The following is a 17,258-nucleotide window of genomic DNA, read 5'->3' as shown; positions in this document are numbered from 1 at the left end:
GATCTCCCCAAAGATGTTTGGGTAGACGATCCGCTCTTTATTACATTCACCAGAGCAAAGAAGGGCAAGGCCATGCAGAAGTGGACCATCTTACAATGGATTGTACTCTAAATACAGATCTCCTATGCACAGATGAAGAAGCACCCCTAAAGGCTTGTGGGCTCACTCCACTAGGGCCAAGGCCGCCACAAGGGCATTAGCGTGAGAGCTACCTGCTTAGGACATACGTCGAGCTGCAATGTTGATGTCCCACAGTACGTTCACAAAGCACTACTGCTTAGGCAATCGGGTATATCATGATGGATGCATTTCAGGCCAAAAACACAAACAAAACAGGAGAGCTACTGCATGCTTCATGGGATTATTCCACGCCTACCAGAAGTACAGGAAGTTCCCAGGATACTCTAGGAGTCTCGCCCTATGCTAGCGTCACCTATAATTGATATCCACCGACCTTCAGACTTTTCATGGCGCTGGAGAGATAGGCAGTGTCAGCGACCGAGGACAGCACTAGCAACAATCCTGTTTCCAGGCAAAACTTCTAAGCCCCTTCAGATTGCCTTCAAACGGGCAGCTGAGGTTAATCGGGGGTCGATAAGAGATTGCCTACCTTACGTCTTTTCTGTGGATAAGTTGGTTATGCCTTTTTCCTTTCTGGACATGCCTCTTCACCTCAAACCTGTTTACACCCAGATGTTGGGGGGCAAATCCATTATCCTTTCTTGTTTATATTTTTTTAATTTTGATTCTTCACTTGCCAACTTACATTATCTATTAATATGGATAAAGGTGTAGGGACTCCAGCAGTTTGGGTTACATTGTCTGAAATATAATGTAAAAGGACTCCCGTATGCATACATAATCATTTTGGTATTGGATAAAAGCACAGGAGGGAGTTTGAAGGGAATGGGTAGTTATTGGTGATCGTTTATTGGTGATGCATAATGGTTGTAAGGATGTTTTCAGTGCTTCAAGTATGGGTTCCAGATAGTGAGATATCTGTGTCTGGTTAATTCAGATTGTGAATCGCTCTTTTGTAACTTGCTGTAATGGATTCTGAGCATTACAGGATAATTAGATGGGTTGTAGACTTCCAGTATCTCAATATGTACACCTTTGCCATTGCTAGACCTCATTCTAACCTTTTGTTATGGTTATTCATATCTTCTGTCTCAGCTGTATCATATAGGATTGTGAGGGTGGGAACTAAGGTAAGTCCACTTGTTCGCAGTTGAACCCAGATTGTGTCTCAGTATGCTTGTATCACTGGCCAGTACCATAAACTATGTTGTATTGCCTCTTGTGGGTGATTACATCTCCAGCTGCGAGGGTCACTGGACATTCCCAATTTATGGAGCTTACTAGGGTACCAATGCCAGTCTTAATCGAGTTTTTAAAATAAGTGACTCTAAGGCTTGCCTCTTGTAAGTCTTTATCAAGGTTTTGACGAGGTCTGTCCAGGCTTCATCTGTATATGATTTTTTGTAGCCTAGGTTACTGTTGAGAATTTAATCATTTCTTGGTGGGATGGGAAAGTAAGGTTTCTGTGTAAGAGTTGTATAGGCACGATATCCATTCCAGATCATTATTTAATGTGTTAAAGTTGGATATTTCACTAATATTGAGGGGCGTCATTGAATAGCTTGCAGGCCCTGAAATGATTTAATTGGTGCTTCTCCAAATAGGTGGCCTATCACCTGGATGCTCCTACTTTGCCAAAGAGGCCAATACAGCTTTGTGCTATTAAAGGTTAAGTATCATAAGGAGCATCGGATTTTCTTTTGCGCATCTGTCGGGTGATCATCAAATCTCCTTTTCTAAATGAGTTGTCTTTTGCATGTTGCAGCTTGTCTGTATAAACTTGTTTTCTGTTTGTTGACCAAATCCCTTGTACAAATCATGTTTTCACTTTCGTCTCTTTTGGTGACCCTTTGAGGTAGCTTGTTTGTCATTCCTCTCCCAAACATCAAAGATGCAGGACTTTTACCTGTAGTCAAGCGAGGTGTTGAACAATACTCTGATAGAATAAAACTCAGTACTATTTTTAAACTGAGCTTCTCACATGTTGCACGCTGTACTGCTTTCTTTAGTATGCTCATAAAACGCTGAACATATCCATTGTCCTGCAGACATAAATGTGTGCTCTTTTCATGTTTGATAAGATGCTCCAAGAACTCCTTGAATTCTTTACTATTAAAGCGTGGGCCATTTTCAGACTTCACAATGTCTAGGATGTCCTGTGTTGTGAATATGCCATCTAGTTTTTCAATTATTAGTTTGCGAGTTGCGGATGACGGCTCTTTAACCAAAGGAAAATTTGAGTATTCATCTACAATCGCCATTAGATGTCAATTATCAAGTGGGCCGAAGAAATCGTTGGCTCTTCACTCCCATGCATGTCTAGGTAGTTCTTACATGTTCAGAGTATGTTGAGTAACATTGGTTGACAAGGAATTGCATATATAATCAGCCTTGAATTTTATTTCAACCCTTTCATCTGGGTATTGAATCCAATCTCTGTCTCGGATAGCTCTTTGTGGCAGCGATACCACAATGTCTTTCGTGAGCCACTTAAATCACAGGCTCTCTGGAATCCGGATTTATGTTCATCTCAGTATAACTCTTTCCTGAGTTATGGACAGTTCATCTTTGACATTTCTATATTTTTAATATCCACCTACATTATTGAGAGGTTGAATCTGTTTGTTCCACCGCTGATGTGTAATTAGTTTTGTTTTTTTTAGTTTTTTTTTTTTTACTTCAGCCGGCCACTTACATGGCTCATGGCAGTCACAATCTGGGCTAACGATACAGCAGCTGGTGGTCTTGACCTGAAAAGTAAATTAATGTTGCTGTCTTGGCTGGATTATTGTGACCTTGTATAGGCACTCTAAAAAAGTAGTCAGTAGTATTCTGATCCTGTCCTCGATGATGCAACATTGTATAATCCTACTCTTGTAAATGTAGTCCCCCATTGTTCAATGCAAGTAGACATCTAGGCTTTTGGATTGCCAAAGATGGCCAGCAAAGCTTGATGGTTAGTTACTAGCATTAAAGTTATTCTGTACAAGAGTACATGGAAATGTTAAGCCCATACCATAGCCAAACTTTCTTTCTTAGGTTGTGGATAACCACGTTCCGTTTGGGGCAAACTTCTAGCACAGGCTGCAATGTCATCTAGCATTTGGACGTCCACTATGCTGTGCAACAATAGCGGCTAACCGGACTGAGCTATCGTTGACCGCACCTCTGTATGGAGCTTTGGATTGAAGAATACCATTTCAGTAGCATTTTCAGTGGCATGTCTGATTCTTTTGAAAATTTCCTCACCTTCTTGAGACCATTAAAAAGAAACATTTTTGTTTGCCACTGTGAGTGCAGCACAACGAGATTTGACGTGTATGTATCTGGAACACTATCTGGCCATGCCAAGAAAAGAACAAACCATTGAAACATCTTCTGTTGGGGGACAGGGGGAATCAGCATTTGACAAAACTTGCACTTTTTCAGGATCTTGCATCATGCCCACATCCGAAAAGATATGGCCAAAGAATTTTAGTTCTGTCTTGTTGAACTTACACTTGTCTGCATTTGATGCCAAACTTGCATCATTGAGTAATTGACATACTTGTGTGAGCTTTGTGTTCCTTCTGTTTAGATCGAAAAACGAATGTCATTGCTATAGTTGAATGCATTTACAACAGGCTGAATGATACGTCGAGTGACATCTTGGAAAAGTTCTGAAGCCAATGACACACCAAAGCCAAGTCTCTTGTATCTAAACAAACCACATTTGTAGAAAAGGTTGTAATGTACTTGTACCTTTCTTCAGGTTCTAACTGATGATGACATTTATAAAAATCAAGTTGAGAAAAGACCTTGGGCACCAATCAACAGCGTTATGTCAGCAATGTGTGGCCTTGGATGATGTTCTCGTTCAATTGCTTTGTTTGATTGCCACATGTCAACGCGTATGCACACAGCTCCTTCACTGGCCTTTTAGGTACTACTATAATGGGAGAAACCCATGGTGTTGGACCAGTGAAATGCTCAATGTCATGCTTAAGTAATGATTCAGGTTTTTTTCAGCAGCTTCTTGTACTCGTCTGTCTGAGCAGCAGGACATCTCCTCATTAATGTGCAGTTTTACTTTCATAGCCTTTAGCTTTCCTAAATCATGAAACAGTTAAGGGAATTAACTTACTATTTTGTGATGAGTATTTGTTATGATTGACAGAAATCAATCCCATATCAACTGAGCAAACAGGCACTTCACGCTGTACCTTGAAGCTCATGGATCGGTACTTGAACCTTTGTTTTCTTATGCTTTATTGTTGCTACTAATGAACCTTGACTCTTTATGTGGTTTAGTGCAGCCCAGGTGTACACTAAGGTCGTTGACGGTGTAAGCTGTTGTAATGGACACAAATAGTTGTATTTCTCTTCAGGCATTATGTTTATCAGTGCACCACTTTTGATAATAAAAGGTATTGAACACCCATTTATTTTCAATGTAATCTTTCGAAAGTGTTCGTGTGATTTGTCTGCTTTGGCATGACAACTTTTTTGACTGACATTTTTCTTCATATGCAATCAGTCTGACTTGCACATTTCTCTGAAGTAAACATCAACATGGCGCAATCACTTTCTTCCCTTTAACTTATTATATAGGTGGCGGATGTGTTTGACTTTGTTTAATATCTATCAGCCTCAACTGATATCGCTGCTTGGCCTTGTGGGCGTGCGTTGAACGTTGCTTCTGGAACATTGTGGCAGCTGTTTTGTCTGCGCACCATGACGCACAATATTCTTTTTTTTTTGCTATACACACAGTCCCAAAATGGTTCTCTTTCCCACAGCCTTTACATATCTGTACAATGGCAGGACCCTTTCCTTCATGTGGAAACAAAAATCCACATTTAAAACACAACTTCTTTTTACATGTGGACATCACGTTGTGTCCTTCATTTTTTTGCTTTGCATTACTTTTCACACTCTTGACTGACTCGCTCTTGGCACCTACGGCATCCATGTTAGCAGCTTGTCTCAGCACATTTCTCAGCTCTAGCAGCCATCAACATTAGTTCCAGACAAAGTGTTTCTTTTAGCATTAGTCGCATGGCTTCTTCATCATTAAATTAATTGAACTTAGTGTCTGAATGCATCGGCTCTTTCCACAAATCCATTGATTGTTTCACCAAGTCCTTGACGTTCTTGACTGAAAACGTATCGTTCATAATCGCCGGTTAGTACTGGATTGAACTTGATATTCAATGCATTCTTAATCCGATGGTATGTGAATTCTTTGTCAGTTCTCTGCATTTTCATCATGACCTCTTTCACAACATCACAAGCAAGATTTTATAGATATTTGATAATCTTTGTTATCGATCTCTTCAAGTGCATCAATTAAATCTTCAAATGTCTCTGTCCAGGCAGTCCATCTGTCACAAATATTTCGCTTTTTGGCTGTATCGAAAGGTGGTGGTGGTTTCAGGAAGGTGCGGCAATGTTATAAATTAGTGCAGAAACTTAACTGAGGTTGAGAGTAGTGTGCTCCTGAAGCTGTATGATGATCCTGTCTGTGCAAACTTTCTTTGAAGTCTTCTGATGTGTGAGCCCTATGATAGTCTTTACATTAACTGGAACAGTGTCTTCTCTCCTAGCTGCCATCTTCAAATTTCACGAATCCAATTGTTGCCTTCCACTCTTTAGTCTTTGAAGACCTATGAAGTTGTTCGGAGCCTCACTCATCAACTTGATGAGCAACTGCTTTGGGTATAGACAGCTCAGTAAGCACAAACCGGAGCACTTCTCCTTGAGCCACTCCATCGAATGCTGTGGCACGATAACTCTTTATTGGGCTTGGTAAATTATTTATTTCCTCCTTTCTACATGTCAATTGACATTTTGTAACATCTCGTTGATCTTTGCATTGCAGCACTTTGTAAGCCTAGTTGTATCTGCCTGTAGCATTAACACACTATACAATGTGTAACTTAATTTTGCGTGGCAACCTGCTACCTTTTTGTATGATCTTGGCCGTAGCTTCTTAACAAACGATGCGTAGACTTAGCAAAGCCTTCTTTTCATTCACACACTTCACACTGGCTGGAGCTGTAACATATGCCAACCGCCGACTTGACACTTTGACAAAGGCACATGTGGCATGCAGGAGGAGTTTGCTTAGACCATGGCAAACTCTCCAGGAGACCACTTTTTACTTCTGATTACTTATCCCCCTATCTCGATGCCAGGTGTAGCCATTTCTCCAGCCTGGGTACCTGACAACGACTGTGCCGCAAACTCCTGTAAGTCCCATATCTTTATTCCTCTGTAAGTACGTGTGAACTAAGCTTTCATTACATTCTATTCTAGCGATTACATCACACTGCTATAAAGTCTGTTAGGTGCCAGAAAGGTTCTGTTCTAAAACGTGCAAGACACTACAGCTAGCAAAGGAGAGGGACTGTGCCTGTCGTGTCTTGCTCAAGAAGGACATGTCTCCAGAGCCTAGCCAAAGCCAAGGGGCCAGCTGTCTGGCCTCCTGTTTGCAGCAAAAGAGCTCAATAGCTGAAGAAGCCTGGTGGAACAAGTTGGTAACCTAAAGTGTTCAACCCACAATCAATCACCTCCATGGAGCACCAGAGACAAAGACCCGATGCGCAGATTTGCATCCGAGTTAGCTGAAGCCCTGGAGTGTCGTAAGAGCACAGCAAGGTCCTCCAGAAGATAAGTATCAACCCAGGAAATATTGGCCTTTGACCTTCTACCAGCACAAAGAGGACTTTGAGGGTCATCGACCCTGTGACCACGATCACCTCACCCCCTTCGTGGACCAATAAATAGTTGAAGCAAAAACTCTATTGACAACATTGCATCCTTCAGTATCCATCGTCCTTTGCATCAGGACCATTTGTATAGGAAAGCCCTATAAAGGATAAAAGTGCCTGGATCTGACGGAAGACTACTTCATCTGCTGACGTAATTGTTTCTGAAGACCTTGCTGATCTCTCTGATTGGTTTCCTACTGGAGTTTGTCACCCAAGTGTCAAATTTGTTGGATTTGCCACTGCTTGTTCAAAGTCAAGTGAAATGCTCTGATTTAGTATACCTTGTAAGTTATATATCCTTGTTCGTGGGCTTGCCTTTTAAAATCGCTTGATTTCATTACTGAAAGGCATGGATGCGTCATGCCTTTTCTGGTGTTTAGCCCTCCTCTACAGCACCGGTAAACTACTGAAAACATACGAATCTCCGTGTTTTCCGAATGGCTCTGCATTTTATATCTTACGCAGCGTGATCTCGCTGGGCAGTAGTCGAGTGCTTTGCATGACATCAACACTTATGTGGATAAATTTACTTTTGCTGGTTACATGGATAATTCCACTTTTGCCGGTTACGTGGATAATTCCACTTTTGCCAATACGTTTCACTGCAAGCAAACTTCTGTTTCCTCTTCTGTGTCTCCTTCACACTCCTGGCGACCGTTGGTTCGCATATGTGAATCTATTTTACTTTTCGCTATCCGTTTACGTGGCAAGAAAAGTCAGGGTAGGAGTTTATAACGGTAATCGCTCTAACTCGAGCAAATGCGAGACCCATTGCATTGCAAATGCTTTTTATAAATTGGTGTCAAATTTTTCGAGTGTTCTTCAGTTGTTTGGTGCTGTTGAAATGCTTTACACTTTTGTCCTTAGTGTAAGCCATGCTGCTCATAGCCAAAGCTACCCAAGGTTGAGCTGAGAAACCTAAGGGTCCTAAGGGGGTTGGTAGGTGTACTACAGGGTGAGGTCACACAGCCGCACCTATAACACAACCCATTTCTTCACAGATAGAAAGTAGTCATTCATTGTTTCAGTGCCATGGGAGCAGGATAGAAAAGTGTTCACGCTCTACAGGGTGAAACTGGCACCAGTGTCCCAGAAGAGTGTTCGTTCAACTGATCCCGCATGACTTTCTTGTCTGTCATTCCCAATGTTTGTTGGTCCTTACCTGTGTTTAACAGGTTCTATCTTCAGGTGGCAGTATCTCCTGATAATCACTTGTGTCCAAGTTTAGTCAGTAGCCTTCTGAGGATAGAAAAGAAATTCAGTTTTAAATCCTTAGCATTATGAAGTGACCGCAGGACCAAGTAATGATTGGATACTCAATTTAACAGAGGTATATCTGCCATGCATATCTTTCCATCTTTTCCAGATATTTACTGTGCTCCAAAGGATGAGGATATCAATTCTGTTTTGTCCAGAATAAGTGGTGGTAGTCTGTATTATCTGCTTCCTGGGTTGATCAGGAAACAGCTAACAAATGATCCACACAGTTTTGTTGCAGTTTGTCCACTTCAAGGTGTGTGTGATGCATGTGTTTCTTTTAGCAGCACTGTTTCCTTTCTTCAAAGCAAAAAGAACTGAGCACTTTTTTTCATTTAACATAGTCCTTTAATCCATTCACATTGAGTGACCAGAGTGAAAGATCTCATAATTTAGACATTGATGTTGTTGAAATAGTCATAAATATATCATGGGATGTGAAGAAAGTCAGTGGGGCTGATAAAAGGCGTCCGACTAGTGCTTTAAACAGCAAGTCAGACATCTGTTGCTCCGGTAGTCACCCATAAAAGGAATAATAGAGTTTCTGCTTTTTTGTTAACACTCTAGAACGTTATTTGAAGAAAGTGTCCTATAATGATTAGAAGGATATGGGATATCCTGTGTGGAATAAGAGCATGGTTTCAGGCAGTCAGGGTTTTAAAGGAGATCTGGATTTGTTTCTTTCAGTCATTGATGGTTTATCCTTCGCCTTATCCCTGGAACAGTATCTGTTCCTGGAGCTGGAGGTTGCAGAGTGTTACTACTCTAACAGCATTCCACCCGTCAAAAATAGTGGAGGCAGTAGTCAGCTTGTTGGTTGGACTGGGAAATTTTTATTAGGACAAATTCAAGATTTTCTATATAGGACTCAGTTCCTGTGGATTAATGCATTCTCTAGTGTTAACTCCAACTGTTTTCATGCTTGTGCGATTAAGGAAGCTGTATCCTAATCCTTTTAGTTTATGAGGGGCTGTGAAATAAATAAATATGTTTGGTGTATAAGCCATATTTTATCGCAATCTGTAGGATTTGCCATACTTGATGTCTTAAGAGCCACATGATGATAGGTCTAGGAGCTGGCTTCCCTATCTGCACTTGTTGCTTACCCTGTGTGCTCCCTGAAACTGTAGGGGATGGTGAAGGGTGATGCCTAGTAGTTTTGGTATGTTTTGGTCTTCCTCCTGCTTTTGAATACCATACTGGTGAATACTGTCCCTACGGCTGTGATCCTCTGTCTATTACTTTTCATTGTACATTCCTCAGTTCCATCTCCCATTCAGGAGATTTGTCCAGTTTTTGTGCTGTGACCCTAGTTTCCCATCTGGGTTAGTTCGAGCCCTGAATGAGGACAGTACCATGTGCATAGATTTTAGTTTATTTGTGGCTTCTATCGTCTAATCTATTTTTGTGATGCTGGTTTGGTCTCTGAGTTCACAAGTCGAGGGTAACCTCAGACATGGTGACTGGCAGTGGTGGGGTGCTAGACTCATTTTCCTTCCTCCGTTAAGGCATCAGAAAAAGATAGTTGCCTCGGAAAATGGTAATTGCTTAGAGGTTTTGGGTTTAGACAAGTGCCCAATGATAATGTATCAAGCATTCCCTTGAAAAACTGCATCTGCGAGGAGGAAAGTCCCTCTTCCTTAACCCCGCATTTAAGTATCTTCGGATGGTATTGAAGAGCTCAAGGGCACTGAAATGCCTCCGGTCCAGCAGCAGGCTCCCTAGATACAGCGCAGTCTCTATTAGAACATGGTATAGGGCACAAGAGTCACATTGTTGATGCTGTCCTGAAAGTAAGAGAAGGAGGTCTCTGGTACAGTGTCATTATTGTAGGATTAATGCAGAAGAAAAATGATAGCTGGGTGCCTTATTCTGAGATTGACGTGGTGGGGATGGACACTGAATTACAGAAGCTACAAATACGGAGAATGCTGGCCGCTGCCTTTTGTCGAGGTGAATTCCAGTGAAATCAGGACAGCAGTGTTCGGTTCTGGGCCTTGAACCAAGATGGCTGCCCACACAAGGATTGCAGAGTCATTAAAGATGGGAGTGTAGAAGATATCATTCCATGATTGAAGGTGAAGGACCAGTCCCCCCCTCTCTCCCCCCCCCCCCCCCCCCCCCCCAACCCCCAACCCCAACCACCAAGTCCACTCTGCCACTACAGGTGCTGACATCCACAGTGTCGTCCTCCCAGCATACTCTTGGCGCATTCAGGGCTTGAGGATCCGAGCTGCAATGATGGTGCAGCAGTGGAGGGTTGGCGTGCCCATACCCATGCGGCAACACCAGCACCCCCCAGGGCCAGCAGTCTCGTCTGTGAAGTGTAGAGCGTCCCAGGTTCTAGACTCTGCAGTGGTGTCTCAGGTGATGATCTGTAGTGCAAGTGTGCGTGCCTCCAGCCTGGAACTTGAGAGATACAGTGAGAGCTCTGGTAACCGGCTCAAAGCCTCACTGGTTCTAGAGAGCTACAGTGTCTAATTGGACGGGCGTGAAGCTCAATGTACCATAGTGTTTCTCCTAAAGGCTGGCAGTCTGCAGCAGAGCAGATCAGAAGTTGCCCATCGTCCATGTGGGTGGACTCCACCCCTCACCAATATCCTTTCCAAAGAAGTGTTGATATTGCTTGTGAAGGGAATTGGCAAGCTTCGGTCCATGACAAAGCAAGGAATTGGCCATTCGTTGACTGACTTTCTAGTTCGATGAAGGGTGAGACCAAATATCAGAACCACAGTGCTGAGCTCAGTCCTCAAGAAGTTGAATATAATGACCCTGGTGCAAGTGTCAGAGTTTTGTGGCCTATCTTTGCAGGTCAGGAACACATGTATTGGTGTACTCCAACTGGCTGGTGAAAGCTGGCTTTCCTAAGCTAAGTCTCTGCCTCTGGCCACCTGTACTTCCAACCTTCATTGTTTCACACTCCTGGGCCTGTCATGGTCTTGCATCCTGCAAGTACCCTGGTACAGATGCAGGCTCTTCAGTGAAACCTGCAGTGAAGCAAATATTGGAGAGCCCACTGTGTAGCCAGTGAGAGTGATTGTGACCTCAAGGGTTGGATGATGTCCTAGTTTAACCTGCAGCATCCGTACTTTCTACCCCTTTCCAAAGTCAGTTTTAACATATGCATCACCTATTGGTTGAGATTACAGGCCTCTGTTCTCCAGTGGAGCAGCACATGCTGTCTGAAAGGTTCTCACAATCTTTCTGCTGTCCATCAAAGGCATGTTGGTCTAGATAACAGACAAAACAATCGCCCTGTGGTGCTGCAACAAGTAAAGTGATGAGGGAATGGGCCCTGTCTGTACGCGTTGAGGTTGTAGTGCTCGCTGGCACTTCAGTTTCTCCCAACACCTGGGTAGACAAGCTCTGAAAGTGTCCTCCTGCTGTCCATAAGTGGTGTGTGCTCCTGCACGTGACACAAGCCATCTTCACCGATGCATCTGTCTTGGTAGACCTTTTGCGTCTTCTAAAAACAGTCCGTAAGTACCCAGTTTTTTGCGCTCTGGAATTTCCATGTTGATGGTCTCTAGGCTAGACGTTTTGGCTAAGGTGAGACTTCAAATTTGTTGCCTTTCTTCCTTGCCTCCAGTAGTGCAGATCTCATTCTGGCTGTTTGCTTCCAGTTCACCAAGTCCATATATTTGAGCCTCTGGCTTGAATTTGTCAGCTGGTGTGAGTCCCAGCAAGTCCACTCTCCCTGCAGGCCAAACTGTCTGATGGTCTGTCTGTTTGTTTTGTCTCTGGCCAGATAAGGCTTTGTTGTGGGCATAGCTGAGGGTTATTTATCGACCCTTTCAGTCCTACAAACTGGCTAGTCACTTATGACCGACCTCACCTGGCTTCTTCTCTCCATTAGGTGCAGATGTCTTGCAGAAAGATAAAGTGTTCAAGAATCAACCCGGAATTACTCATTGCACCGATGTCTCGTAAGGTTTTCCTATCGGTATCACCAGAAGACTTAACTCCACCTCTTGTTTGTCAAAGCTTGATTTTCTGTCCTGCATAAACAATAGGTCATTGCGAAGGTTTATATTGCAAACTGTACACAAACCAATATTTAGATTTGTTTCTGCTTCTACCAGCTTACCAAGAAACAAAACTGTGTAAATTTTCTCTGCCTTAAAATATATAGAAATTGGCAAGCATAATGCTAATTTCACACAACGAACCGCCATCAAACCTTTACTGTCATTTCTCCAACTTGGCCATAAACCAGGATTGTATGTATGTACCCCAGATGCCATTGTTCTCTACATTAATATTGCTATAGAAAAAGGCAAGGTTAGTCATCTTACCACTTGTCAGACTTTTTTCCTTGCATTCGACTGTTTTCTTCAAAATCTTAACTCCTCAAGTCCACACCAATTTAAATGTGGAAAAATGTATTCTAGTTGTTGCGAAAAACATAGTTCATTTGTATACTGGCGGCAAACTATCATCTATGACTTGTATGTGACCTTTTTGGGCTGCGGAGCTTGATCACCCTCTTTGTGTGCTCCTTTAAGCATTGGTCTCATTTTTTAAAGTTAGTTTTGTTAGGAAACATTAGATAAAAATATCTGCATAGCTCCACAGCAAATGCATGTAAGGATCTTTCTTTTCTATATATAGAATGACTGTTTAGTGGTACATCAATATAAGACACTCCAACTTGTAACATGTTAATCAGCAAATCTGTATTTGTGCACATTGAGTTTTCTGTATAACTTGTAAAAAAAAAAAAATGTGAAAGGAGTTTTTTTTTTTTCATACAAACAACCTCATGAGTGCAAGTTTTTCTGTGATCCAAAATATATTTGTTCAACTTCTGTAGAATGACGGTTGCATGAAGAATATATAGTTAATAGTAGTTTAGTCAGAGTCAAGCACAGGCTAGCGATGTCTCTAGAAAGCGATCTGTTAAACTTAGTTGTACCTCTTAGTATACAGCTTATCATGTTTGTTTCCATGATTTGTTTATTTATTGACATTTTGTCATACGCTGGCCTTTTTTTGAATTAATAATACTGTTTGCATGCTCATTTGTTAAACGTGCACTATAAATCAAATGAATGTTTCGTGCTCATAGGTCAAGGTTTAGACATCGGATCTGGACATGAGACGTGTGGAGAAACCTCGTCTGAGTGTTATAGTTCCCCATCTAGTCCACAGCATGAGGAAAGGGAAAGCTTTGAAAGCGAAGATGAAAAAGACCGAGGTTGGTTTAGTGAAATGTATGCATGCATTGTAGTCTAAAACTCCTTTTTAATTTAAAAAAGGATGAATCTGTATAACGTTAGTCTTCTTCCAATGTGTGCTGTAGTATATTTGAAGTGAAAAAACATTGCAGGTTCAAATATGCAGGCTTGAAAATCAGTGCAAGGACATGTTGCCTTGAGTGTTGCATTTAATAGTCCAATTGTTCCACGTGAGGTGCGTCTTTTAAAAGTTATTTATTCTTAGCTTTCACTCGTGAGTTTCAAAATCATCTGCATGCGTTGAAAATAACGTGACTTCACTGATCATGGCACAGCAAACTATTCACCAAATAAGCAAGCTAAAGACAAGTTTTCCTAACTGCACCCAACCCCCACCAGGGACATTATAGTTAGATTAATATTTTACACGTACAAAACCATATTACTTCAGCTTTTAGAGTTATTTCAAGTAACTGACTCGTGCCCTAAGGTAACTAACTCACGCCCTTCCCATGCATATTTCTCATCAATCATTTTACTGAAAATGTCAGTGATATCTGCGGTAATTAGCAGTGCATGGCGAGGGCACGAGTTAAAGGTACCTAAGGGCGCAAGTTATAGTTACTTGAAATAACTAACTATAAAAGCTGACAGTCTATTTTTTTGTGTGTAAAATCTGAACCTAACTAGAACACCCTGTAACTTTTATTTTTGTGTGTGTGTGTGAATTTCTAAGGTTTCACATAATTTCCCTGTAACCATTGTTTTTTCGTTTGTTTTGTTTTCTCAGTGAAATTCTAGTTTTATTTTTTATGTTGATTAAGATGCCCATCACAATGAGCAGTTGGGGGTTGTCGTCACAGGGCCTGGTCTGGCATTGTGCTGCCCCCACCAAGCTTGCTTCTCCTGTGCTCCCTCCTCCTTGCCTTCAGTAGTCCAAGTCCATGCCCCTATTCCCTCATTTCAGCCCTTTGTGGCCATTGTTCTGCCACTGAACTTCCTTTCTTCCCTGAAGCATTAGCTTGCTTGCCCCATCCACCTCCTCCCTGCCCTCTTGTCTGAGATCATGCACCAGCCCCCGCCTGGCTTGCATGGTCCGATGTGCTGCCACTACCCTCCATTTAGCTTGAGTTCCCTATCCAATCCTCCTGCCCTTTGTTGCTCAGTTCTGTGCCCCATCTTTGCACCCCTTGTTAGCTTGCTGCTCCTACACCTCTCCCCCTGCCCTCTGATATCTATGTGCATGCCTACCATATTCCATGGTCTTGCCACTGGCCATCCTATCTGCTCTGTTGTCTGCTGAACTAACACTGTCCCTCCCACCTGCCAAGCAAGGTCAGATGGCTGCTGCCTGTCCCTGCCACCTCTACCCTCCTAGTCCAAGTTCCATGCCCCTATCGCCTCCCTACTGTCCTCCATGGCACATTTTGCTGCCACTCCTTTCTCCCGCATGAACTGCTTCTACTGCCTGTGCGGTCTGTTGTGAATCCCCTTTCCCTGCACTTGCATCTCTGTCCAGCCCCTACCCCTCCCTTCTGTCCTCCATGGTCCTTTGTGCAGGTCTCTGTCCACCCTCCTGCTTGCCATGCCTGGTCTTCTGTGCTGCCACGGCACCTCCAACCATCCCTGTGTGGTCAGCATAATGCCCCAGACCACCTCATCTTCTCTCCATTGTCTGTGTATGCTGTTATATTCTCATTGTTACCCTCTATGGTGTGCTGTGCTTCCTGTGCCCATCCCGCCTTCCCCCCTATGGCCAACTTGCTGCTCTGGCCCTACCCCCTTGCCTTCCTTTGCCCAGTTGCATGCCCCTATCTCCTCCTTCCTGCCATGTGTAGTCTGTTGTTGTGCCCCTGCCCCCACCTCCTGGCCTTCACGATCCATTATGCTGCAATTGTGCCTCCTATCTGTCCGGTATGGTTAGCTTGCTGCCCTTGCCTCTTTCTTCTCTGCTGTCTGTTGTCCGTATGCATGGCCCTGACCCCTCCCTATTGCTTTCCATTGCCCATTGTGCTGCGCTGCCGTCCCACTTGCCCTGTGTGGTGTACTGTTCTGCTGCAATGCTTGACGCCTGCCCTGTATGGTTAGTTTAGTGCACTTGCCCAACTCCCTCCTGCCCTGTCATCCGAGTCCTTGTCCCTACCTCATTCCTCCTGCCCTCTGTGATCCAGTATACCATATTTGTCAACATTCTGAACTTGGTAAGAGGGCAGTTTGGGTGGAAAAACCTGGGGAATTGATTTTCCCCATTGTCTTGCATTGGAAAAGAGGCGATTTTAGGCAGGAGACGGATAAATTAAAGCCCTTTCTGATGGATACATCTACCTGTGAATTCCTCGCCTTTTCAATAGCTCCAATGCACCAACATTTGACTGAAGTTTTTCCTCTCTAGCTCTCCATGTCGACAAGGACATCACAATGGCACTGCTCCGCACGCGACTCAGTCTGATGTCATTGGAGCCATACAAAGTCCTCACCAGCATGCTGAAGTCCTTTCCCTTTTTCTTTTCCAGGGCCTTCAATGCGTAATGGTTTTTCCTACTCTCCGTGTGGTTACACTGTTTCAAGGGAATCTTAAGTTTTGTTTTCCTCCTAGGCGACAATGTCTTCAACTAAGAAGTCCGGGTTAAACCTTGTCTGGAGTGTCGAGGCCACATGTTGGTTACGCATAGCAAATTGTTCTTGGCTAAGGCGAAGGACAAGCAAGGCCGTTATAGATCTCGAGTGGAGTTTCTGTCTTCGAGGCCACAAAAAGACAACATCCTGGTTCACGGCATCGGTCTTCTCGAAGTCAGCCCTCAGCCTCTGTCTCCTCCAACGAAGTCACCTGAAGGTTCCCCGATGCCATTTTTAGTAGTGATCCCAACAGCACCTATGATTCCAAAAGCACAGTTCTCACCGGTTACACCACCGGATCAGGAGACATAAGTGCATTCAGCGAGTCCTGTTCGACCTCAGCAGGAGCAAGAATATCCTGCATTTACAACTCCAGGGACAAACACGATTAACTTTTTAAATGCTGTGTATAGCATTTTTCAACAGGGCAATGACTCCTTCTGGTGCCCCACGGGTCCTTTGTCCTTCTCCCCTGGAGGTTTTCTGGCGCTGTATAGGTAGGCCTCATTCCTACCTTTTATGATGACGGCCAAGTATCCCTGGCCTTTGATGGCACCAAGGAAGATGACACTTTCGCCGACTGACACTCTGCAGGACTAATCCATGTCAGTGGCGCAGGTACCAACATCGTAAAGGTTACATCTGATGTCACATCACTCTACTCCAGCTTGACTGGTTTCAGGATCTAGGTTACCGGTGCTGACACTGGCTTCTCCGGTGCCGTAACAGACATTGCCGACATCGTATATTCCCTTCCGACACCGCTGCTGGAGTAGAGGTCTCGAAGGGAGGCATTGAGGCTTCTGATCGAGAAACAATATTTAGATGCACAACAAGACCCTGAATTGGAAGAGGCTGAAATTCCTATACCGTCTCATGAATTTGAGGGCATTTATGTAGCAAGTGGTTTGGACACTTTCCCTGAGTGGGAGTTATCACCAGTGGGCATACCTTCACCTGAGGTTGCATCATATCATGGGGTAATAAAACGGCTGAGCTGCCTCTTCTCACACTGGAATTAAAATCAAATATATTATGGGAGGTCCTTCATTCTCCCTCTGCTGCATCACAGCCTTTTTTGCCATTCAATGGAGCTCTGACTGAACAGGTCTTAGACATGTGGCAGAAGCCTTTTTCGACTCTAGCGGTGTTGAGGTCAATCGCTAGGAGATATTGGACGCAGCCAAGAGATCCTGGATTTTTGAGTCTGCATCCGACACGGAAGGCTTGGTGGTCCGGGCATTTTGTTCTTCTAAATCAGCCCCTGGTTCCTTTCCAACAAAACCTGTGGCTAGAGAACGTAAACTAATGGAACACTCTGTGAAGACTATTTTCTCTTCTGGTAGCATGGCATTGAAATTTGTGAATGTCACTT

General features: G+C 43.4%; 1 protein-coding gene across 1 annotated transcript in view; it reads left to right on the top strand.

Moving 5' to 3' along the window:
• The window catches only part of ZCCHC2 (zinc finger CCHC-type containing 2), a 362,663-nt gene that overhangs the window by 302,854 nt on the left and 42,551 nt on the right, over positions 1 to 17,258 (top strand). Inside the window, exon 10 of the mRNA XM_069219490.1 lies at positions 13,159 to 13,287. Coding sequence (XP_069075591.1) covers positions 13,159 to 13,287 — 129 coding nt within the window. The remainder of the gene's footprint in view (positions 1 to 13,158; positions 13,288 to 17,258) is intronic.

The sequence above is a fragment of the Pleurodeles waltl genome, chromosome 2_2 (assembly GCF_031143425.1).
Source record: "Pleurodeles waltl isolate 20211129_DDA chromosome 2_2, aPleWal1.hap1.20221129, whole genome shotgun sequence".
NCBI classification, from domain to species: domain Eukaryota; kingdom Metazoa; phylum Chordata; class Amphibia; order Caudata; family Salamandridae; genus Pleurodeles; species Pleurodeles waltl.
This window is presented reverse-complemented; position numbering and strand designations above follow the sequence as displayed.